A 24,922-nucleotide genomic window follows, 5' to 3' on the forward strand; every position below is an offset into this window, starting at 1 on the left:
CCAGTCTGTTGCTGAAGGTATTCCTCAGGTTGACCAGTGTGTTATGGAGGGGGTGAGCTGTATTGTCCAGGATGCTCCGCAGTTTGAGGAGCATCCTCCCCTCCAAGACCACCACCCACGAATCAAACAGCTCTCCCAGGACGGAGCCAGCCTTCCCGATGGGTTTGTTGCACATGGCAGCAAAGATTATGGCACTGGCTACCACCGATTTGTTGAACATCTGCAGCATCTTACTGCAGACTTTGAAGGAGTGGAGCCTTCTCAAGCACTTTGTGTTTTGCTCAAGATTTGAGCATCTGAGGTTCCTTGTGTCTTTGTTTATCTTCTGTAACTGGTCTGAGCCTGATGTAGGTCCAGCTCTGTGGTCCATTAATGGTTGATCGAATCTCTTTCAAAATTTTCCAAGTGCTTGCATGGTGCATTTCAATAGCTTTGGCACTGTAAAAAACACATCTTGTTTCTGCATCGCAATGTGTGCAAAACCACCAAGCTCAAACAGACAGTTGTTCCTCCGAATCTTTCCTCAGGCCATGGATTAATGAGAGAACAAATGTCAGGCTGCATGCTCAGACAGAAATACGAAGCACAATGATAATTGCCTGATATCCAGTACGAGTCTGAAGAAGGGTCTCGACCCGAAACGTCACCCATTCCTTCTCTCCAGAGATGCTGCCTGTCCCGCTGAGTTACTCCAGCTTTTTGTGTCTATCTTCGGTTTAAACCAACATCTGAAGTCCCTTTCTTACACTTCCAGTATGAGTCACTTGCAAGTGAAATGCAGGTTTGGTTTGGGCAAAGCTGTTTGAAATAGAACCTGATAAACAATGCAGAACTTTTTTTTAAAAATCAAAAGAGACTTTATTCAAGTAAATAAATATGTACAATACAGGAACCGTGCAAAAAAAATTAGTTTGACATTCTCACAGGCTATATATATATATTCAATTCGTCGTTACACAGTGTTTACAATAAATCACCCAATTTTATCCCACACCCTTGCCACTCCTGTGGCCCACTGACATGAAATCCCGTCCCTTATCTTTCCCCCCCTCCACCTTAAACCTATGCCCTCTGGTTCTCAATTCCCCTACTCTCAGCAAGAGACTCTGTGCATCTACCCGATCTATTCCTCTCATGATTTTGTACACCTCCATAAGATCACCCTTCATCCTCCTGCGTTCCAAGGAATAGAGTCCTAGCTGGCTCAACCTCTCAGGCCCTCGAGTCCTGGCAACATCCTCGTAAATCTCTGCACCCTTTCCAGCAAAGTTGTTTCTACATTGGGTCATAGATGCACACTGACATGGAGTGGGTGGTGGTGGGGGGCGGGGGGGGGGGGGGGGGGGGGGTGGTTGATAGGCAGTGGTTGGACAAAGGCCAGAGATGAGCACATACAAAGTGTGGGACAAAAGGATTAGAGAATCGCAAAATGTGTAGCAGGAAGATTGATGAGGTGCGAATTGTTTAGGATTATTAATGGGGTAATAATAAATGGCGTTATTTCTTGATGAATGGATTAAGTATGTAATTGAGCCACAGAAACCTGTGATGATCTTGGCTGGGTAGAGTGAGTTGCTGACGTAAGCAAGAGCACAGTATTGGGCAAATATTTCTGGACTGGATGGAGCAATACTTCAGTGCAGAGTTAGTGCTTTTGAGTCAAAGAATAAACAGTGACGGAGCAGTCAGAGAGCTGGGACTGCATGTCAATTGTTAATTAGCACAAAAAGCTGGAGTACCTCAGCAGGTCAGGCAGCATCTCTGGCACAAAGGAATAGGTGACATTTCGGGACAGGACCCTTCTTCAGACTGAGAGTCAGGGGAAAGGGAAACAATAAATATAGACGGTGAAGCGTAGAACAAATGAATGAAAGACATGCAAAAAAGTAACGATGATAAAGGAAACAGGTCATTGTCAGCTGTGGCCTACGTGAAAACAAGTATAGACAATGAGACCCAACAAGACGACTTCGATGCTGGTACGACTTGGGGGTTGTTGCCACGGACTTTCACAAACAACACAGGATTTGCTTTCACTCCGTGCACCAGTGAAGTTCCAGCAGGTTGGGGGATCGAGCTGCAATTTCACCTTTCAGTGCAAGCCCGTGTAAGCATGATGAATTGCAGGTGATTGGAGACTGCAGTCAAGGGGCATGGGGAATGAGGAGAATGTTGTGTGGAGGCAGAGAGTGAATCGTCGCGACTTTATTGCTTGCTGCAGCAGGGGCTTGGCCCATTCCTGCTCCTTTTTATGCAAAGAGGATTAACTTCAGAGTGACTGAGTGAAATATTTCAAAGTCCGCTCTGAAATAAGATGAAAGAGTTCCCTGTGATTTTGTTTCTGAATCACCAACCAATTCATTATTTTTTCATCTGTAGGGAGGAACTGCAGATGCTGGTTTACACCGAAGATAGACACAAAATGCTGGAGTAACTCGGCGGGACAGGCAGCATCCCTGGAATGGATGACGTTTCGGGTCGAGACCGGTTTCGAGTCTGAAGAAGGGTCTCAACTCGAAATGTCACCCATTCCTTCTCTCCAGAGATGCTGCCTGTCCTGCTGAGTTACTCCAGCATTTTGTGTCGATCTTCATTATTTTAATACTGAGTTGTATGCTATGCAGTTTTAATGTACATCTGTTGTGTGTCTTTTTCTTTTATAGATTTAAGGCGGACAATTTATTTTATTATCGTGAACCTTCCCCTTGATTTTGCATATCTTACATTTTTTCCACAGTTAATATGATCAGCACATTTCTATATACTCGTTGCAGCCTCGAACATAACACATGTCATTTATATCTATTCTGGAATCAAATCAAAAATAGGCTCTTTATAGCTTGCCTCTGTGATGATATATGATTCCCTCAGGCTAGGCACTCCTACAATTACATCCTCGCCCCCACCCACCCCCCTCAATAAATAGAACCTCTAAGTAAGATACAGAGTATGAAAAACTTTCAGGGTGAGATCAGAGTTCAGCCATTCTCCTTGACAAATAGTGGAAGAAAATATTTTCTTGGGTTGATACCCTTTCCTCCAGAGATCTGCGCGATTATTGCTTTTGAGATCGCTGTGTTTCTGCAGATCCGATTTACATTGATTTTCCCAAACACTTAATGCGTCCCCTTGTTTTGAAATCGGATTAAAAGCATGCGATGTTCTGAAATAATCACAGCAATCTGCGGTTGGCTGCGTTTGTACTGCACGCTTGTGAGATTGAACAGTCTGAGTCTTTCTGGACACCCATCGGGGGAAATTACACATGCACAACTAACCTTTGCATTGGTGTAATATAAATATCGGTGGTGCGTTCATGGATTTTTAGTTAAAATGGGCACAGCAACTAAGTTGTGGCATGCCGATAGTCACAGTTTCTAGCCTTTTCCTCCCCCTGGTTCACTCCCCCCCCCCCCCCCCCCCCCCCACCACCTCAATTTTAAGACTGAAGAAGGATTCCGACCCAAAATGTCACCTATTCCTTTGCTCCAGAGATGCTGCCTGACTCACTGAGTTACTCCAGCACTTTGTGTCTATCTATGGTATAAATCAGCATCTGCAGTTCCTTCCTACACATTTCTACTAATGTCATTATAGATAAATTGAGATAAATTTCATTTGCTGCCCTCTTTTAGTGCAGCTACTGACTTGCTTAATTATTTACCCGCAACCATCTTTGGGTAGCTTCTCTGAAGAAAAATATTTATTTTCACTCTGGAGAGTTACGCCATTGGCTACCGGTGCTAGGTGCTCCACCTCCAGTTTAAATTCCATTTGGAATATTTTGGAGGACCAAGAACCAAGAACCAAGAACCGTTGGCTGTTCGTGCTCAGTCCACCATTGGCTGCTAGTGCTATCTGGTCCACCATTGGCTGCTGGTGCGAACTGGTCCACCATTGACTGCTGGTGCTCGATCCGCCATTGGCTGTTAGTGTTAGGTGCTCCACCATTGGCTGCTGGTGCGAACTGGTCCACCATTGGCTGCTGGTGCGAACTGGTCCACCATTGACTGCTGGTGCTTGATCCGCCATTGGCTGTTAGTGCTAGGTGCTCCATCATTGGCTGCTGGTGCGAACTGGTCCACCATTGGCTGCTGGTGCAAACTGGTCCACCATTGGCTGCTGGTGCTAGGTGCTCCACCATTGGCTGCTGGTACTAGGTGTCCCACCATTGGTTGCTGGTGCCAGGTGCTCCACCATTGGCCGCTGAGAGAGAGTGGTGAGTTGCTGAGACACACTGCCAGGGATGGCGATGGAGGCAGATGCAATAGGGGTATTTAAGAGGCTTTTAGATAGGCACATGAATATGCAGGGAATGGAGGGACATGGGTTGCCTTTGCACAGAGGAGATGAGTTTAACTTGGCATCATGTTCAGCATGGACATAGTGGGCCAAAGGGCCCGTTCCTTTGCTATACTGTTCTATGTACTTGATTGGAGACTCCCTGGCATGCACTGAACATTAAATGGGATTGAAAGATTTTCGTTCCCTCTCTGGCATCTTCCAGGTAGAATTTAAGAAGCAAACCAAAGATAGATTCTTGCGTTTCTTTAGTTAGATGGCGCCCATGCTAGGCGCCTCTCTGCGTGCTGGTCCCAGAAGAGGATCTGCAATCACTCATTACAATCAATCTGAGGAATGGTCTCGACCCGAAGCGTCACCCGTTCCTTCTCTCCAGAGATGCTGCCTGACCTGCTGAGTTACTCCAACATTTTGTGATACATTACAATCTCTCCACGCTTTTACCTGTACACACTGGACGGCTCGATTGTAATCAAGTCAAGTCAAGTTTATTTGTCACATACACATACACGATGTGCAGTGAAATGAAAGTGGCAATGCCTGCGGGTGTGCAAAAAAAAATTTAAAATGACAATTACAGCATATAAATTAAAATTAATACAGAAAAAAAAAATTTTTTAGTCCCTGGAGTTATAATAGTTAACAGTCCTGATGGCCTGTGGGAAGAAACTCCGTCTCATCTTCTCCGTTTTCACAGCGTGACAGCGGAGGCGTTTTCCTGACCGTAGCAGCTGGAACAGTCCATTTCTGGGGTGGCAGGGGTCCCTCATAATCTTACTTGCTCTTGATCTGCACCTCCTGATGTATAGGTCCTGCAGGGGGGTGAATGTAGTTCCCATGGTGCGTTCTGCCGAACGCACTACTCTCTGCAGGGCCTTCCTGCCCTGGGCAGAGCTGTTCCCAAACCAGACTGTGATGTTACCGGGCAGGATGCTCTTTACAGCCCCAGAGTAGAAGCTTTGAAGGATCCTCAGAGACACTATGAATTTCCTCAGCTGTCTGAGGTGGTAAAGGCGCTGCCTTGTCTTACCCACCAGTGCGGCAATGTGTGTTGTCCATGTCAGATCCCCATTGATGTGGACTCCCAGGTATTTAAAGCTGCTCACCCCATCCACAGTAGACCCATTTATCACCAGTGGTGTGTACGTCCTTGGATGTTGAGCCCTTCTAAAGTCCACAATCAGCTCCTTAGTTTTTTTTACATTCAAGAGGAGACTATTGTCCTAACACCAGAGTGCCAGATCAGCCACCTCTTCCCGGTAGGCCTTCTCATTGTTGTTGGAGATCCGGCCCACCACCACAGTGTCGTCAGCAAACTTGGTGATGGAGTTGGAGCTGAACCTGGCCACACAGTCATGTGTGTACAGGGAGTACAGTAGGGGGCTTAGAACGCAACCCTGGGGGGATCCTGTGTTCAGGGTGAGGGGGCTAGATGTGTGTTTCCCCATCCTGACCACTTGGGGCCTGGCGGTGAGAAAGTCCAGGACCCAGGCACACAGAGGGGTGCTCAACCCCAGTTCCAGCAGCTTCTCAGCCAGTCTGGTGGGGACTATGGTATTGAAAGCTGAACTAAAGTCAATGAACAGCATCCTCAATAGCCCCCCTTCTGGCTGTCAAGATGAGAGAGAGCGGTGTGCAGAACCTGGGAGACCGCATCATCCGTGGACCTGTTCGGGCGGTATGCGAACTGCAGTGGGTCCATGTTGCGAGGAAGGAGGGCACAGATGTGCTTCTTGATTAGTCTGACGAGATAGCACGGAACAAAAAGCTTTTCGCTGTACCTCGCGACACGTGACACGGGGCCGCTGAGAAGGAGGGGAGGAGCTGGTGGGGTGTCCGCCGAGGGATTGGGGGGGACCCAGCGGGGGGTCCTCTGAGATCTAATGGGGAAGTTGTGGGGAGGGGGTGTTAGCGGAGGGGCGGGGGGGGGGGAGGGGGGGGTGCAGTGCCAGGCCTGTTTCACCACTGTAGGAAGGTAAGACTATTTGATCCACTTTTTGTAACTTTGTCGACGCCAGAAAAGTGGCATCTCTTTGCGTGCTGCCTAGGTGAGGTCTGCTGTATGATTTTACCGGATTGTAAGCAAAAACAAAGAACGTCTCTGTACCTAGGTACATGTGACAATCAAGTATCATTTAGTCATTGAAATGAATCATTGAATAAACTAAACTAAAACTCAAACTTCTGTTTGATTTAGTTTTGCTTTGCTTCTGTTTCAGAGGGTCTGGCAGTGGGAGTTGGATTTGGTGCTATCGGCAAGTCTGCATCAGCGACCTTTGAAAATGCACGGTAGGACTGGGTTCTGTTCAATTCTTTTCACAGTTCAATGTTGTCCCAACTCTCTCAGCTGTCACTTACACCGGTGCAGAATGCTTTGACATCTGGTGGTTTGCTTTGTTAGCCGCTGCCGCATCTCAGAGTTTGGAAAATCTGATTACGTGTCCAATCTTTCAAACGTGGAGGAGTGGAAGAGGCAGAGGCAGGTTTGTTAGATCTGTAAATCTAAATGAGGGGAAGAGGAGACACGTTTATGATTGGGAAATGAACTGTCAGCATGTCCAGGAGACATCAGGTTGTAGCGCAATAATCTAGATTCTTAATCTTCGCCAAGAAAAGGATCTGGAAAAAAGACAGCAGTGGATTTGGTGAGTAACCAGAATCCCAATACTCTACGGTAGTTTAGTCCTCGCATATTGCATGTTCTGGTGGACAATTTTAATCTTTCCATAATGCACAATGTTACACATTCTTTCAAAAGCAAAGGATTTAGTTTTGAAATTTCTTCCTTGCATATATCGAGTTATTTTGATCACTTGTTCTAGTATCCATGTGCATCTCGTATCGAATTGTGTTTGTAAATTCTTCTGCACAATACCTTCGGATATCTTGTTGGGTTAATGCCGCTACATCAACTCAATTTGGTTTTTGTTATTACAACATGATTGTTTGGTGACTTGATGCTTTTGCTGCCATTCGTTACAATACTGAGGAGGTATGGTCACCGTACTGAGTGGTTTTTGTGTATTATCCGAATCAATAGACCAGTTCAACTCATGGATGTTTGTAAAAGCACAACTCAATTGTTAACTGGGGAAAGCCCATAGCAAACATTCTGCTTTTCATATATCTTCTCAAAGAGAAATATGAGAAGAAGAGTTTGGGGCGGCACGGTGGCATGGCGGTAGAGTTCATAAGTGATAGGAGCAGAATTAGGCCATTCGGCCCATCAAGACTACTCCGCCATTCAATCATGGCTGTTCTATCTCTCCCTCCTAACCCCAATATCCTGCCTTCTCCCCATAACCCCTGCCTTCTCCCCATAACCCCTGACACAAGTCTAGTCAAGTCAAGTTTATTTGTCACATACATATTACAAGATGTGCAGTGAAATGAAAGTGGCAACGCCTGCGGATTGTGCTAAGCTACAAAACAGAATAGGAATAAAAAATTAACACAAAAAATAAATTAATACCTTAGATTAAATTAGTCCCTGGTGATATGAGAGTTAACAGTCCTGATGGCCTGTGGGAAGAAATTCCGTCTCATCCTCTCTGTTTCCACAGCGTGACAGCGGAGGCGTTTGCCTGACCGTATAGCAGCTGGAACAGTCCGTTGCTGGGGTGGTAGGGGTCCCCCATAATGTTGCTGGCTCTGGATCTGCACCTCCTGATGTATAGGTCCTGCAGGGGGGCGAATGTAGTTCCCATGGTGCGTTCTGCCGAACGCACTACTCTCTGCAGGGCCTTCCTGCCCTGGGCAGAGCTGTTCCCAAACCAGACTGTGATGTTACCGGGCAGGATGCTCTTTACAGCCCCAGAGTAGAAGCTTTGAAGGATCCTCAGAGACACTATGAATTTCCTCAGCTGTCTGAGGTGGTAAAGGCGCTGCCTTGCCTTACCCACCAGTGCGGCAATGTGTGTTGTCCATGTCAGATCCCCATTGATGTGGACTCCCAGGTATTTAAAGCTGCTCACCCCATCCACAGTAGACCCATTTATCACCAGTGGTGTGTACGTCCTTGGATGTTGAGCCCTTCTAAAGTCCACAATCAGCTCCTTAGTTTTTTTGACATTCAAGAGGAGACTATTGTCCTAACACCAGATGTATAGGTCCTGCAGGGGGGTGAGTGTAGTTCCCATAGTGCGTTCAGCCGACACCTATCCATCTCTGCCGAAAGAAAGATATCCATTGACTTGGCTCCACAGCTTCTGCTGCAATGAATTCCCCAGACTCACCAGCCTTACAGAGCCGGAGACGTGGGTTCGATCCTGACTACGGGTGCTGTCTGTACGGAGTTTGTACATTCTCCCCATGAGTGCGTGGGTTTTCTCTGGGAAAGCTTTCCACTGTATCTCAGTACATGTGGCAATAATAAGCGAATACCTGTACCAATCTTTTCATAGCTTAAAGTTTGATAGCTTTTATCTACACGCGGAACTCTTTTCTACCGAGCACGTTTTCATTCATTAATACTTTTTTCAAGAAGATTTTTTTTGCAGAATCGGCAAAAATCCCAAAGTCAGTCAATGAACTGTTTGGTAGGGGAATCAAGAGTTAGAGAGCATAGGTTTAAGGTGAGAGGGGAAAGATTTAATAGGAACCTGAGGGGAACTTTTACACACAGAGGGTGGTGGGTACAAGGACCGAACAACTGACATGAGAAACATGTTACAATGACAACATTTAAAAGACATTTTGACAGATGCATGGTAAATGTTTAGAGGGATATGGGCCAATGGGACTGGCATGGATGAGTTAGACTACGCAGACTTGCTTCCAGTCTGTATGGCTAGACTGGTCGAAAACTGGTGATGGAAGGAAAGTTTATCGTCTTTAGGTAAGGTCACTATTCTTCTTTGTCAGGGGGGGAAGCAGAGGTGGGGAGAGGAAGGATTCCAGGACATATCACCTTAATCTTATTTAAATTTAACATTTGATATTAAGTGACACATGCGCATACATCTAGTGTGTAAATATTTTGTTGTCTTTTCAAACTCCTGTGCATGCCTCTGTGGTATATCTGTGTTTAAAATCATGAGAGGAATAAATCGGGTAGATGCACAGAATCGCTTGGCCAGAGCGGGGCAATCGAGGACCAGAGGACATAGGTTCAAGGTGAGGGGGAAAAGATTTAATTGGAAGCTGAGGGGTAACTTTTTCACACAAAGGGTGGTGGGTGTATGGACCAAGCAGACAGGGGAGGTAGTTGAGTCTGGGACTATCCCAACGTTTAAGAAACAGTTAGACCGGTACATGGATACGACAGGTTTGGAGGGATATGGACCAAACGCAGGCAGGTGGGACTAGTGTAGCTGGGACATGTTGGACTGTGTGGGCAAGTTGGGCCGAAAGGCCTGTTTCCACACTGTATCACTCTATGACTCTTTGAGTGCACTATAATGATAATTTTTGACTAGGGGTGAAAACCTCAAGGACGTTGGTTACTGAACATCATTTTAATGAGTCAGAATAACATGGGCTGGACAAACGAGTTTCTCGTTAATTGTCCTGACTTCATAAAGGTGGGGGGGGTCATGTAGTCTGAAGTTGGAATGTTTTACATTTCTTTATGTAGAGACGTTTTGTTCTTTAACGTTCAACAGTAAAATATCTGTTCTTCAGAGTAAAAGCCTTTTCAGGAGCAACATCAAAGCAAGTATAGTTGTTGAATAGTACCATTTGTCCACAGCAGCTTTTCCCTTTAGACCCTAATAAAATTCAATTTCCCTTTAGACCCTAATAAAATTCAGATCTATTCCTCTTATGATTTTACACACCTCTATAAGATCACCCCTCATCCTCCTGGGCTCCAGTGAATAGAGTCCCGGCCAGCTCTACCTCTCCCTGTAGCTCAGACCCTCGGGTCCTGGCAACATCCTTGTAAATCTTCTCTGCACCTTTTTGAACTTGCCAACATCTTTACTATACCATGGTGCCCAGAATTGAACCCAATACTCTAAGTGCAGCCTCACCAATGTCTTACATAACTGCAACATGACCTCCCAACTTCTATATTCATTCCGTCCACTACCAGTTCAAAGTGGTTGCAGTGCGTGCGATCCACAAAATGAAGAGTACAATCCTACAAGAGTGTCTCCAAAACCCATGAGTCGACCACCAAGGACAAGGTCAGTTGGTACATAGGATCACCATCACCCACTAATTCTACTCCAAGTCATACACCCTTTTGACTTGATTCAATTTGATAGTTCAGAGATGCAACGCGGAAACAGACCCTTCGGTCCACCGAGTCTGACTGACCAGCGATCCCCACACACTAACACTATCCTTCACACACGACGGACTATTTACATTTATACCAAGGCAATGAGCCTACAAACATATATGTCTTTGGAGAGTGGGAGGAAACCAGAGCTCCTGGAGAAAACCCACGCAAGTCACGGGGAGAACGTACAAACTCCATACAGACAGCATCCGTAGTCAGGATCAAACCCGGGCTCTGGCACTGTAAGGCAGCAACTCTACCGCTGTGCTGCCACCTTCTCAGAGTCAATTAGAAATGGGCAATAAGTACTGGACTTGCTAGTGTCATCCATGTCCTGCACATGAATAAAAACAAATTAATTTGCTGAGAAGTTGGTAGGAACACCCAAAGGTAGGGGACAAGACTGTATTTATTGAACCAAATATGGACACAAAATGTTGGAGTAACTCAGCGGGTCAGGCTGCATCTTTGGAGAAAAGGAATGGGTGATGTTTTGGGCCGAGCCCCTCCTTATTGAACCATGTTGATTGAAGTCTCCTCACTAAAGTTGTCATTTAGGGATACAAGTTTGCCACTTGCCTGTATTGAAAGAGGAAACTAATTAACAGTGCACTAAAATAAAATGAGTGTGCATTCAAGCAGACCTTAATGAGAGGAGTTGTCAGCAATGACTGTTCATTACACTCAAGAATAATTAGTATTTCCTTCGGTCATTATAGACAATTAATTGATCCAAGGTGCATAGTTGAGTGTACGTCTCGTTAATAGAGCAATTTATCTCTTGAATGTTTCCTGTGGGAACTGAAGATGCATTGAAAAGGGCAGCAATCAATCGCAATACAGGTATTCTGGTAAAGATTGAATTTGCTGTCGAGATTTCAACAACTTTTGAAGATTCCTCCTTCAAATCTGCAACTCTACCTGAGTTATGTTCATCTTGTAGCTTTACACGTATTGATCTTATCTGTGCGTCAGATAGCATGTACCACTGAGTTAGAGCACAGGGCAAATCACAAGAGGAATAGATCGGGTAAACGCACGCAGTCACTTGCCCAGAGTAGGGGAATCGAGAACCAGAGGACATAGGTTTAAAGTGAGGGGGGGAAACATTTAATAGGAACCTGAGGGGTAATTATTTTACATAAAGGGTGGTGGTTTATGGATTGAGCTGCCAGAGGAGGTAGTTAAGGCAGGTACATTTAGACAGGTACATGGATAGGATAGGTTTAGAGGGTTATGGGCCAAAAGCAGACAGGTGGGACTAGTGTAGATGTAACATGTTGGTCGGTGTGGGCAAGTTGGGCCGAGGGGCCTGTTTCCACACTATGATTCTATAAAGGTGGATAGCGGAGTTTTATAGCTTTAATCTAGCTTTGTATTATTCCATTCTTACATGGGCCATTTATTATTAATCCATTACAGAGAATTTCAGTTCCTTTGCAATTTGTTCTTATATTGTGGTGATCCTTTGATATTCTGCATGGCTGGAATGGAACAATCGAATTATTGGCGTTCTAAGCATTGATTAGTCAGAGAATGCAACGTGTTTTGAGAATGAATTCCGCCATGCAAGAATTGGTTATTGACAATGTGGTTAAATAATCAAATCTATAACTATAATGTCACTGCACCCTTGATGAATGGATCCACAAAGGAACATAGGTCATGTCAACTAGCTTATTTTCCACTCGCACTAAGGAAATGGTAATATCTATTTATATCTGAGTACCACTACAAGGTGATCAATTTTAACTGCCAGTCAATGGAGAAGAACTTGTATCAATGTATCAGTTGTGATGTAAAGTTGTCAATAAACACTTGATATAGCTCTTCCATTTAATTACATATTGGTTTCCTTGGTTTAGCTGAGAGTTACAGCATGGAGACAAGCCCTATGGTTCACCGAGACAGCGCCAACCGACAATCACCTCGTACACTAGCTCCTTCCTACACTCGAGGGGCAATTTACAGAAGCCAATTAACCTACAAACCCGCACACCTCCGGAGAGTGGGAGGAAACCGGAGCACTTGGAGAAAACCCATGCGGTCACAGGGAGAACGTACAAACTGTGTGCAGACAGAACGCGTAGTCAGGATCGAACCCGTGTCTCTGGCTCTGTGAGGCAGCAACTCTACCGCTGCGCCACTGTGCCGCCCCTTCGACCCCCCGGTACATATCAGCAGTGGTAAAATTAAGGTCGACGATAGACACAAAAAGCTGGAGTGACTCAGGCAGCATCTCTGGAGAGAAGGAATGTGTGACGTTTCGGGTCAAGTCCCTTCTTCCTCAGAATGTCATCTGAGTTCACAGGATGTTCTTGATCCAGGGCCCAACAAACCATTGCAGGCTGTCGAACCAGCGATCAATACCTTTGGCATTCTGTGGAAATGATAACCAAAGGAGAACAGTATGGTAGATCAGGTGGTGATAGGATGATTCCTGAGAAAATCTGTAGGAAGACAAATGAATAGGTTGAAACTCTTCTCCAGACTGAGAGTAAGTGGGAGGGAAAACTAGAGGGAAATTCTGTTGGCTCTTCAGATCTGACAACCCAATTCAAAGCGCAAGTCTTTGAACAGTTATAAAATGTAGGCACAGTTCCTCCTCGGCGCCCATCAGCAGTGTGTGCAGAACATATGTCTATGTGAGGAGTTCTATTTGTCCAACTGCATGTTCGGTATAGACCACATTTCTTACTTAATTCATAGCACAGCGTTCTTTTTAGGTTGCAGTCTGTCACTGAGATCTCTTGTAAGATTAAACTGTTATTCAATCGAGATATTATCAATCCAAGCATTTGCTTCTTTCTCCTCTCCTCTCTCTCTCCCCTGCTCCATCGCAGCTCTGCAATTGTCAGCTGCAAATTTATGCACAGGCTTCTCTTATGACACTTCATTACGTTGACAAAGGAGACAGGAAGATCTGCAGATGCTGGAATCCAACGTGGAACACAAAGTGCTTGAGTAAGTCAGCGGTCAGATTGTACCTCTCGAGGACATGGATGGGCAGCGTTTTTCAGAGTTGAGTCTAAAGAAGGATCCTGACCTGAAACCGAAATGTTACCTGTATACTTTACTTTAGACTTTAGAGATACTACACAGAACCAGGCCCTTCAGGCCATTGAGTGCTGGCTATGATTTGTCCGGCCCCCTCTTCACTCCCAGTTTTTTTCCCCCACCCCCCGCCCCACCAATCAATCTGAAGAAGGCTCCTGACCCAAAACGTCACCTATCCATTTTCTCTCAGAGATACTGCCAAACCCGCTGAGTTACTCCAACATTTTGTGTCTATCTTTGGTCGAAACCAGCATCTGCAGTTACTTGTTATTACAGCGATACCAGGCTTATTGGGTTTGGGGAAAGATAGATGACTTTTCTTGAACCGCGGCCTTTATACTTTTATCCTTGACATTTCTTCATGTCTTCAACCTGTTTATATAAGCTGCTACTGCAAATCTGGTCAGTGTTTGTTGGACTTATTACATCAGTTTTCAATGTTACCAAAGGGCAATTTTAATCAACTTAGGTTAGTTTACAGCTATCTTTCAAGTCAATATTTGGCAGCAGTAAGCAAAAGTAATGAAATTAGCAAATGTGTCCGTACTTCAACCAATCTCCTTTAAAAAAAAAAAAAAAGCTTCCACAAGATGCGGAGCTATATTAAATTGCGTGGATTGGTGAATGGCACCATGAGCAGTCTCTTGCCATTTTATTGCGTTTCATTTTATTGCGTTTCGGCATCGGTTTCATCTTGACATATCGAATTTCCTCAAATGCCAGTTTCGTTTAGTTTAGAGACGCAGCGCGGACACAATCACACTATTCTACACCCACGAAGGAAAAATGTAGCCTACATACCTGCATGTCTCTGGAGTGTGGGAGGAAACCGGAGCCCCCGGAGAAAACCCACGCAGGTCACAGGGAGAATGCACAAGCTCCATACGTAGGGCACCCGCGGTCAGGATGGAACCCGGGTCTCTAGCGCTGCAAGGCAGCAACTCTACTGCTGTGCGCCACATTGAACTCTGTGTGGAATTTGCAGAACACTGCTCCTCTGCATGAATACAATCAAGCCAGACACAAGTACAAAAAGGAAGAGAACGATACCGGAGTGCAAGAATAAATTCTTGAGATTTGTCGCGTAGCAGTTCCAGAGAAAAAGTCTAATCATATCATATCATATCATATCATATATATATACAGCGCGGAAACAGGCCTTTTCGGCCCACCAAGTCCGCGCCGCCCAGCGATCCCCGCACATTAACACTATCCTACACCCACTAGGGACAATTTTTTACATTTACCCAGTCAAATTAACCTACATACCTGTACGTCTTTGGAGTGTGGGAGGAAACCGAAGATCTCGGAGAAAACCCACGCAGGTCACGGGGAGAACGTACAAACTCCTTACAGTGCAGCACCCGTAGTCAGGATCGAACCTGAGTCTCCGGCGCTGCATTCGCTGTAAAGCAGCAACTCTACCGCTGCGCTACCGTGCCGCCCACGTAGTTCGTAGTGAGATAGGTTGGAAAATCAGCTCGGTTTTGTGTTGGGCAGCATGACAATACATATAAAGAGAATCTCAGGAAAGATGTATTTCCACTGCCATCAAGAATTGCATCCACAGCAAAAAATGTTTCTACACAATTTCAGCATTGTCATCAAGACCACTGAAATGAAGTCGGATTGATATTTTTCATTCAGTGTGCGTGTTGTGGTTTCTGTCAGGGTGGCAGCAACCATGTCTTGAGAAGTTGCCAAAAGGAAATTGCTGCAAATGCTGCAAATCTGAAACATCATTTCCCAAGACAATGTACCACTCTACATTGTGTAGGAAAGAACTGCAGATGCTGGTTTAATGAACAAGGGCAAACAAATTAGAATCTCCTTATCCGATCAGGTTCAAGGATCGTGAATTAATCAGACTGAGAAGGAAGTATAAATAGAGAGGGTGAATTCATTATGGATAGGAAAGATGGGCGGCACGGTGGCGCAGTGGTAGAGTTGCTGCCTTACAGCGAATGCAGCGCCGGAGACTCCAAAGACGTACAGGTTTGTAGGTTAATTGGCTGGGTAAATGTAAAAAAAAAAAAATTGTCCCTAGTGGGTGTAGGATAGTGTTAATGTACGGGGATCGCTGGGCGGCACGGACTTGGTGGGCCGAAAAAAGGCCTGTTTCCGGCTGTATATATATGATATGATATGATATGATGATACTACACTGCTGCCTTCTTGGCTGGGAGAGGGAGGGGGCAGGGCATCTTATAGTGTCCCTCGGATCAATGTGCAGCCCCAGATATATTTCACTTGGTTGTAAGTTGTACGTTTACTTTGTTCTGCACACAACTTCCCTCCAACCCTCGTCTCTTGACAAAACCTGGGCAAAGGTTTCAAAATAATTTTGATGTTTAATAAAACAAGTCAAGGAGCCAAAACTCAAGCTGTTACTAATGCACATAAATACTGGTAAGCTCAGGAGATAAAGTGATACTCTGTGAGTTCCAAATGTTTAATACTTACCCGTCATTTTATGCCACTCCACTGTTTGCTTTCTACAGAAAGCAACTCATTCTTTCTCTTCCCAGTTTGGGCGGCACAGTGGCACAGCGGTAGAGCTGCACAATAGACAATAGACAATAGGTGCAGGAGGAGGCCATTCGGCCCTTCGAGCCAGCACCGCCATTCAATGTGATCATGGCTGATCATTCTCAATCAGTACCCCGTTCCTGCCTTCTCCCCATACCCCCTGACTCCGCTATCCTTAAGAGCTCTATCTAGCTCTCTCTGCACTCCAAAGACGTACAGGTTTGGAGGTTAATTGGCTTCTGCAAATTGCCCCTTGTGTGTGGGATAGTGCTGGTGTACGGTGTGATCGTTGGTCAGCGTAGACCCGGTGGGCCGAAGGGCCTGTTTCCATGCTGGATCTCGAAAGCCTAAAGTTATTTTTAAAGAAATAACCGGGTTTGCATGTTAACGGTCCAATAAATTTAAGATAGATAGGTCCAATAATTAGTAGCAAAAGTATTCTTTAAAATATGTGGTGATTGTTTTAAGATGAGAGGGGGAAAGTTGCTAAGGTGATTTTGACGGCAGGTTTTGGTTTCTTTACATGGAGTGTAGCAGGTGCCTGGAATGCAGTGGCAGGGAGGGTGATTTAAACAGATACGGTGTCAATGTTTAAGAGGCATTTAGACAGGCAGGTGAATGGGCAATGAATGGAGGAACACAATCCATATGCAGGCAGGTGGTTTGGCACTCTGGTCAGCACAGACATGGTGGTCTGAAAGGCCTGTTCCTGTGCTCGACTGGTCGATAGTTTTTACTGTGTAGGAAGGAACTGCAGATACTGGTTTAAACCGAAGATAGACACAAAAAGCTGGAGTAACTCAGCGGGTCAGGCAGCATCTCTGGAGAGAAGGAATGGGTGACGTTTTGGGTCGGGACCTTTCTTCCAGCATATAATTTTCACTCTGAAAAAGGGTCTGAAGAAGGGTCTCGACCCGAAACGTCACCCATTCCTTCTCTCCCGAGATGCTGCCTGACCTGCTGAGTTACTCCAGCATTTTGTGAATATAATTTTCACTCTTCCTTTTGATTCTACATTTCTCTCCCTCCTGGTTCATCTCCTCTTTCCCTTTTACTTCCCTTTCTGCAGCTGACTTGCCTTAATTTGCCCATTCCATCCCCCCTCTCTGCCATTGCTGTTTTCTGTTCCTCATCCTTCAAACTCAAAGGTCTAAGGAAACAGAACGTCTCATAAGTTCTAGGAGCAGAATGAGGCCATTCAGGCCATCAGGTCTACTCCACCATTCAATCCTAGCGGATCCATCTTCCCCTCTCAACCCCATTCTCCTGCCTCCTCCCCATAACCCCTGACACCCGTACTAATCAAGAATCTGTCAATCTCCACTGTAAAAATATCCATCGACTTGGCCTCCACAACCGTCTGTTGCAACAAATTCCACAGACTCACCACCCTCTGGCAAAATAAATTCCTCTTCATCTCCTTTCTGAAGGTACGTTCGTCTTTAATTCTGAAGCTATGGCCTCTGGTCCTGAACTCTCCCACTAGTGGACACCTCCCCACAGCATTCACTCTATCCGGGCCTTTCACTATTAGGTAAGTTTAAGTTTCAATGAGGCCCCTCCTAGTCCTTCTAAACTCCAACAAGTACAGGCCCAGTGCCGTCAAACGCTCATCATATGTTAACCCAATCATTCCTGGGATCATTCTCGTAACCCTCCTCTGGACCCTCTCCCACACCAGCACACCCTTCTTCAGATATGGGGCCCACAGCTGCTCTGAATGCGGTCTGACCAGTGCCTGATAAAAGCCTCAGTAGGTTCCTTTAACACAGTTGCTCTTGAATGACCTAGTACAATTAGTCTGAAGAAGGGTCCCGACTCTAAACGTCACCTACCCATGTTCTCCAAAGATGCTGTCTGACCCGCTGAGTTACTCCAGTACTGTGTGTGTTTTTTTGGCGATGACCTTCATGGGTCGAAAAGTGGTGGGGACATGCAGGCCGACATTGCCCTGTGAGTTGACCCTCTTCAGCAAGGTTTGTCTGCATGTGTGCATCTACTTACATTTTAAATGCCTAAGTGCCTTTAATGTGGACCTGATGGCCAGCTTGTGCACTTGATTGATTAGTCTTGGTTCAGGCACAAGGTCACATTTCAGATAAGCATTTGGAAAATCAGTCGACTGCTGCTGAGTTTTGCTTGAGCAGCTAAGCGAAGCTAACTCATATCATTAGAAAATCACCCCCTTCGTTCCCAACCCAGGTGATGCTCCTTATCGTTTTTTGCATCTTAAGTTCTGTTCAAGTGGCGATACGGCATTGAATGACCTGAACTTTGTCCAGTGTGGCGTTTCCATTGCACGTTACCGCCGAGGCCCAACCTCTTTGTTTAAAACAATGGGAAATAGTTTGGTTCAGTCTTGCGAGAAAGTCAAACAATTTCAGAAAGGAAATTGGGGAAAAAAATGTTGGCACAGGAACTGCAGGTGGTGTTTTACCAAAGAAAAAGACACAAACTTGGAGTTACTCACAGTGGCGCAGCGGTAGGGTTGCTGCCTTACAACGCCAGAGACCCAGGTTCAATCCTGACTACGGGTGTTGTCTGTGCGGAGTTTGTACGTTCTCCCTGGGACCGTGTGGGTTTTTCTCCAGGTGCTCTGGTTTCCTCCCACATTCCAAAAGATGTGCAGGTTTGTAGGTTAATTGGCATCAAGTAAAATTGTATATTGTCCCCAGTGTGTAGGATAGTGCTAGTGTACGGGGTGATCCCTGGTCAGCGCGGACACGGAGTCCTTTTGTTCCGTGCTGTATCTCTAAAGTCCAGGGGTAAGCTCTAAACAAGACCCTTTGGCCTAATGAGTCCGCTCCGACCAGCGATCGCCCCTTACTATCCTACACACGAGGGACAATTTACAATTAACCAGGAAGCCAATTAACCTACAAACCTGCACGTCTTTGGCGTGTGGTAGGATACCGAAGCACCCAGAGAGAACTCAAGTGGCCACGGGGAGAACGTACAAGCTCTGTACAGACAGCATCCAAAGTCAGGATTGAACCCAGGTCTCTGGCGCTGTAAGGCAGCAACTTTCCCGCTGTGCCACCGTGGTAGCGGCAAAGGAGTAATAATTTGGAGACATTTCATCAGCATAATTACCTTGATTTATGAAGTGCCCGTGCTATCAATGCACCGTTGGTATTTTCTCCTCTATCACTTCTACTGTCTTCAGTGCTAATGGATGCCGAGTGCTTTAAATCCCCCCTCAGCACCAACAGCGGACGTTAGTTCCGCCCCTTCGTCCTTTCAATGAATGAAACTCCACTTGCCGAAGGTCCCTTGCCACTTTTGGACCTGAGTGAAATGAGTATGTGCGTACTTAACCCAGTCCCTGCAACGTTCATGGGAGCAGCACAGACAGTTAACAGCAAGTACAGAACAAAACAAAGACAGAATGACACTGAAAGTACAGCCGCAATTTCCAGCTGTGTCAAAATTAAGAGTGTTTTTTTTTTGCCATATGAACTGGAACAATAACATTCATATTTGTTGCAGCATTACAGGCACATTAGACGCAATAACATAAGGGCGGCACGGTGGGGCAACGGAAGAGCTGCTGCCTCACAGCGCCAGAGACCTGGGTTCGATCCTGACGTCGGGTGCTGTCTGTACGGAGTTGGCACGTCCCCCCTGTGACCGCGTGGGTTTCCACCGGGTGCTCTGGTTTCCTCCCACATGGTGAAGACGTGCAGGGTTGCAGGTCGATTGGCTTCTGTAAATTGTCCCTAGAGGGAAGGACAGAACTAGTGTATGGGTGATCGTTGGTCAGCACGGGCCCGGTGGGCCGAAGGGCCTGTTTCCACGCTGTATCTCTGAAGCAAACTGAAGTAAGCAAGAATATACAAAAAAGATACAATAAATTATTAGTCATTCTTAGTGATCCGGACAATTGAAATGAGTGGCAAAAATGAAAGAACGTCGAGCGACGACAGACATTCACGAGTGGCCAGGGTGGGTGTGGGTCTTTGATAATGCGAGCTGCCTTCTTGAAATCCCCTCGATGGTGGGGAGGACAGTACCCGTGGTAGTCCACCACTTTCGTTCGACTGCTCAAAACACCCCTCACCTGCATCCACCTATCACTCATCCGGCTTTGTCCCACCCACACCTCTTTTCCAGCTTTCTCAACTCCCCCCCCCCCCCCCTCTACTACAAGCAGTCTGAAGAAGGGTCCCGACCCAAAACGTCACCTATCCATTTCTTTAGACTATAAAGAAACAGCGCGGAAACAGACCCTTCAGCTCACCGAGTCCTTGCCAACCAGCGACCACCCCGAACATTGACCCTATCCAACACACTAGGGAAAATGTATAATTTTACTGAAGCCAATTAATCCACAAACCTATATGTCTTTGGAGTGTGGGAGGAAACCGGTGTACCTGGAGAAAACCTACGTTGCCACAGGGAGCACGTACAAACTCCGTACAGCCAGCACCCATAGTCAGGATCGAAACTGGGTCTCTGGCGCTGTAAGGCAACAACTCTACCGCCGCGCCACAGCGCCTATGTCCTTCAGAGATGCTACCTGACCTGTTGAGTTTCTCCAGCACTTTTTAAAATGGTATTTATAATACCTTTTTTTCAAACATATTGCGATGTTCCAGTGTTATGTGTGCTTGTTGGCACCTCGTGGGCAGAAAACCTTTCACAAAAGGAAAATGACAAATCTATTGCTCACATCATAGGTGGGCGACACAGTGGCGCAGCGGTAGAGTTGCTGCCTTACAACGCCAGAGACCCAGGTTCGATTCTGACTTTGGGTGCTGCCTGCACGGAGTTTGTATGTTCTCCCCGTGACCTGTGTGGGTTTTCGCCAGGTGCTCCGGTTTCCTCCCACACTCCAAAGACATGCAGGTTTGTAGGTTAATTGGCTTTGTTAAAATTTGTAAATTGTCCGTGGTGCATGTATGATAGTGCCAGTGTATGGGTGATCGCTGGTCGGTGCAGACCCGATGGGCCGAAGGGCCTGTTTCCGTGCTGTATCTCTAAATTGAACGAAACGAAACGAAACTAAATTGTCCCATCCATTATTGCTTATTTGCTGCCACCTAATGTTCATCCTCTGGTCATGACACGGCATTTCAGTCAACTGAATAAGCCGTGTATGTAGGAAGGAATTACAGATGTTGGTTTACATCAAAGATAGACACAAAATGCTGGAGTAACAGTGGGACCGGCAGCATCACTGGATAGAAGGAATGGCTGACGTTTCGGGTCCCTTCAGTCTGAAAAAGGGTCTTGACCCAAAATGTCACCCATTCCTTTTATCCAGAGATGCTGCCTGTTCCACTAATCACTCCAGCATTTTGTGGCTATCTTAACTGAATAAACCAAGTGGCTAAGGTAGATTACTGTCCAACTGGCTCCTGTTGACAGCTGAGTAGATTTACTCAATAAACTGCAGAATTGCACAGACCAGCAATTTGGGTTGGGATAGGGCCATCGCTGCAGATTAAAAGGATGTACCTTTAGGAAGGAGATGAGGAGGAATTTCTTTAGTCAGAGGGTGGTGAATCTGTGGAATTTATTGCCACAGAAGGCTGTGGAGGCCTCAAAAAACTATCTCGGCAGTGCCTTCCAAGCCCTGTGTGCAAAAAAAACCCCACTTGCCCCATTACACCTCCTTTAAGTTTTGCCGCTCTCGCCTTCAAGCCATGCCCTCGACACTTTGATCTCGCCATCCTGGGAAAAAAATCTGACTGTTGTCTGAAGAGGGGTCTCGACTCGAAACATCACCCATTCCTTCTCACCAGTGGTGCTAGGTGCTCCTGTCCTGCTGAGTTACTCCAGCTTTTTGTGTCCAGCTTCTGACTGTTATCCTATCCATGTTTTTCATAATTCTCCGTACTTTTACCGGGTCTCCCTGCAACCTCGGGCATTCCCGGTCTTTCCAACCTCTAATGCCCCCTCATCCAGGCGTCAATCCCTGACCTCTTTCAGCTTTCAAAGGAAAGCTGACAGCGAGCGGATTTTGGGGGAAAAAAGACCCAACTCCCACTCAGAACTGTGTCACTGTGATGTTGGGAGAGGAGAATTTTTGGAATTATCAGAAGACGAAAATGTGATGATTTTTTTTAAGTGCCCGAGGGGCTGGGAAGTGATAGATAAGAGTGTGGTATTATGTCATTTTGCTGATGTACATATGAATATAAGTGCATATTTTAGATGTAAAAAAGAAGCAGAAATGAATTGATGCAGAAAAAGGCAAAGGAAGAGGCAAAGATGAGTCGGGGCATGATTAGCAGAGGAGTTCAGTTTAGTTTAGAGATACAGCACGGAAACAGGCCCTTCGGCCCACAGAGTCCGTGCTGAGCCATGATCCCCGCACACCAGCACTATCCTACACACACTAGGGACAATTTACAACCTTACCGAAGCCAATTAACCTACAAAACCTGTACGTCTTTGGAGTGTAGGAGGAAACGGGACATCCCATAGAAAACCCACGCAGATCACGTACGGGGAACGTACAAACTCCGTACAGACAAGCAGCCCTAGTCAGGATTGAACCCGGGTCCCTGGCGCTGTAAGGCAGCAACTCTACCGCTGCGCCACTGTGTCGCCAAGTTGAAGGATGGTGCCAGTGTACGATTGGATCAAGGACTGTTCAACGTAACCATTAAAAAGACAAGCGTAGGTGGGGCCCATGTGAGTGTCCATGACAACACCTTTGTCTTGAAGGGTGGAGAAAGAGTTGGGGTGATGGTGTATGTTTGGAGCAAAGACCATTCAGTGTAATACGAAGAGTAGGATGGGTTGAATGGAGGTGAGAAAGCAAAGACTGGGTGAACACGGAAATCCATGGCGTTCTGGGCATCGCGATGGCACAGCGGTAGAGTTGCTGCTTTACAGTGCAAGTGATCCGGGTTCGATCCTGACTATGGGTGCTGTCTGTACGGAGTTTGTATATTCTCCCCGTGACCCGCATGGATTTTCTCCGGGTGCTCCGGTTTCCTCCCGCACTAAGAAGACGTACAGGTATGTAGGTTAATTGGTTTAGGTAAATATGTAAATTATCACTTGTGTGTCGGATTACCTTTACAAATTTACCAAAACCAATTAACCTACAAACCTGTACGTCTTTGGAGTGTGGAGCACGTAAAACTCAGGGAGAACGTAGCAACTCAGTACAGGCAGCACTGTAGCCAGGATTGAACCCGGGACTTTGGCTCTGGAAGGCAGCAACTCTACCGCTGCACCACCGTACCGCCATTGAACTCATCCAAAAGTGCACCCTCAAGCTGTTTGAATGGAAGTGTTTTATCCTGTTATCTGCTGCCCTCTCTTGGTACAAAACAGAGTTACCATTAAGGCTCTTGGAAGAATCTTTGCTTTTTCACCGCAGGAATAAAGGCTTTAGGTTAATTGTGTGAGGGCTGGCATTGCTAATGTAATGTTAGTTTATTGTATTTTATTATTGGTTGTTTATTGTACAGTAATATTATTGTTATATAACTGCTAATTGTATTACTATTATAATCAATACTATTATAATTGTATCGCTATTATAGTTAAGAACCAGTCTCATAATCAAGGACCAGTCTCACCCCCGGTTCATCTCCCCTCTCACATCGGGCAAGAGGTACAGAAGTGTGAAAACGCACACCTTCAGATTCAGAGCAGTTTCTTCCCAGCTGTTATCAGGCAACTGAACTATCCTCCCCTCAACTAGAGAGCAGATCTGACCTCCCATCTATCCCATTGGAAACCTTCAAACTATCTTTAATCAGGCTTTACTGGACTTTTCTCTTGCACTAAACTTTAAACCCTTTATCCCGTATCTGTACTATGGACTGGCGATGCCTTGTCAAGACCCTTCTTCAGACAAACTTCAGGGTGGTCTGTCCATTTCCTCCACAGATGCTGCCTGACCCACTGAGTTCCTCCAGCACTTTGTGTTTTGCACAAGATTCAAGCATCTGCAGTTCCCTGAATCTCCATTACGTCAAATTTCACCGAAGCATGTTTTAGAACTATAGTCTGCACTCTGTCTCTTGCACTTTGCTCCACCTATTGTACCAGTATTTGACTTGATTGTATTTATGTATAGTATTATCTGATCTGATATGGATAGCATGGAGAGCCAAGCTTTTCGCTGTACCTCAGTGACAATAATAAACCTAAACCTAGATAGTAGAAACACAGAATTGCAGATGCTGGTTTTCAAAAAGACACAAAGTGCTAGAGTAACTCAGCGGGTCAGGCAGCATCTCTGGATAGGTGCCGTTTTGGGTTGGGACTGTTCTTCACACTGTTGGGGGGGAAGGGGGGAGAAAGCTGGAACGAGAGGAGGGGCAGGGCTGAGCGTGGGAGGTAATAGGTGAATATCGGGATGGGGGTGTATGATAGGCGGATGGTTGGACAAAAGCCAGAGATAAAAAAACAACACGAGTGAGACAAAAGAATTGAAGGGTTGCGAATTGTGAGACCAGGAGGAGGAATGTAAGGGGAGTGGGAGGGGAGAAATAGGTGGGAGTCCAGGTGGGGCACGAGAGTGAGGGGGGTAGGGGGAGTGGGGGGAGTCTGGCATGAATGGGGATGGGGAAGGGTGTGGGGGTTTGTTAGTAGTTGCCTAAAATTAGAGAATTCAATGTTGGGGTGTAAGCTGCCCATATGAGATGCTGTTCCTCCAGTTCACGTGTGACCTCTCTCTGACAATGGAGGAGACCCAGGACAGAAAGGTCAGTATGGGACTGGGGAGAGGAGTCGAAATGGTTCACAACCAGGAGACCCAGCAGGCCTGGCAGACCGAGCGTGGGCATTGGGTGATGCGGACACCGGGTCTATGCTTAGTCTCGGCGATGTACAGGAGGC

At 46.0% G+C, this 24,922-nt stretch overlaps 1 protein-coding gene across 3 annotated transcripts in view; it reads left to right on the forward strand.

Moving 5' to 3' along the window:
- The window catches only part of slc39a11 (solute carrier family 39, member 11), a 588,303-nt gene that overhangs the window by 411,628 nt on the left and 151,753 nt on the right, over positions 1-24,922 (forward strand). For all 3 annotated transcript variants that reach the window (XM_078401340.1, XM_078401337.1, XM_078401338.1), the window contains exon 6: positions 6,522-6,591. In XM_078401340.1, the coding sequence (XP_078257466.1) occupies positions 6,522-6,591 (70 nt within the window). The remainder of the gene's footprint in view (positions 1-6,521; positions 6,592-24,922) is intronic.

The sequence above is a fragment of the Rhinoraja longicauda genome, chromosome 6, assembly GCF_053455715.1.
Source record: "Rhinoraja longicauda isolate Sanriku21f chromosome 6, sRhiLon1.1, whole genome shotgun sequence".
NCBI lineage: Eukaryota > Metazoa > Chordata > Chondrichthyes > Rajiformes > Arhynchobatidae > Rhinoraja > Rhinoraja longicauda.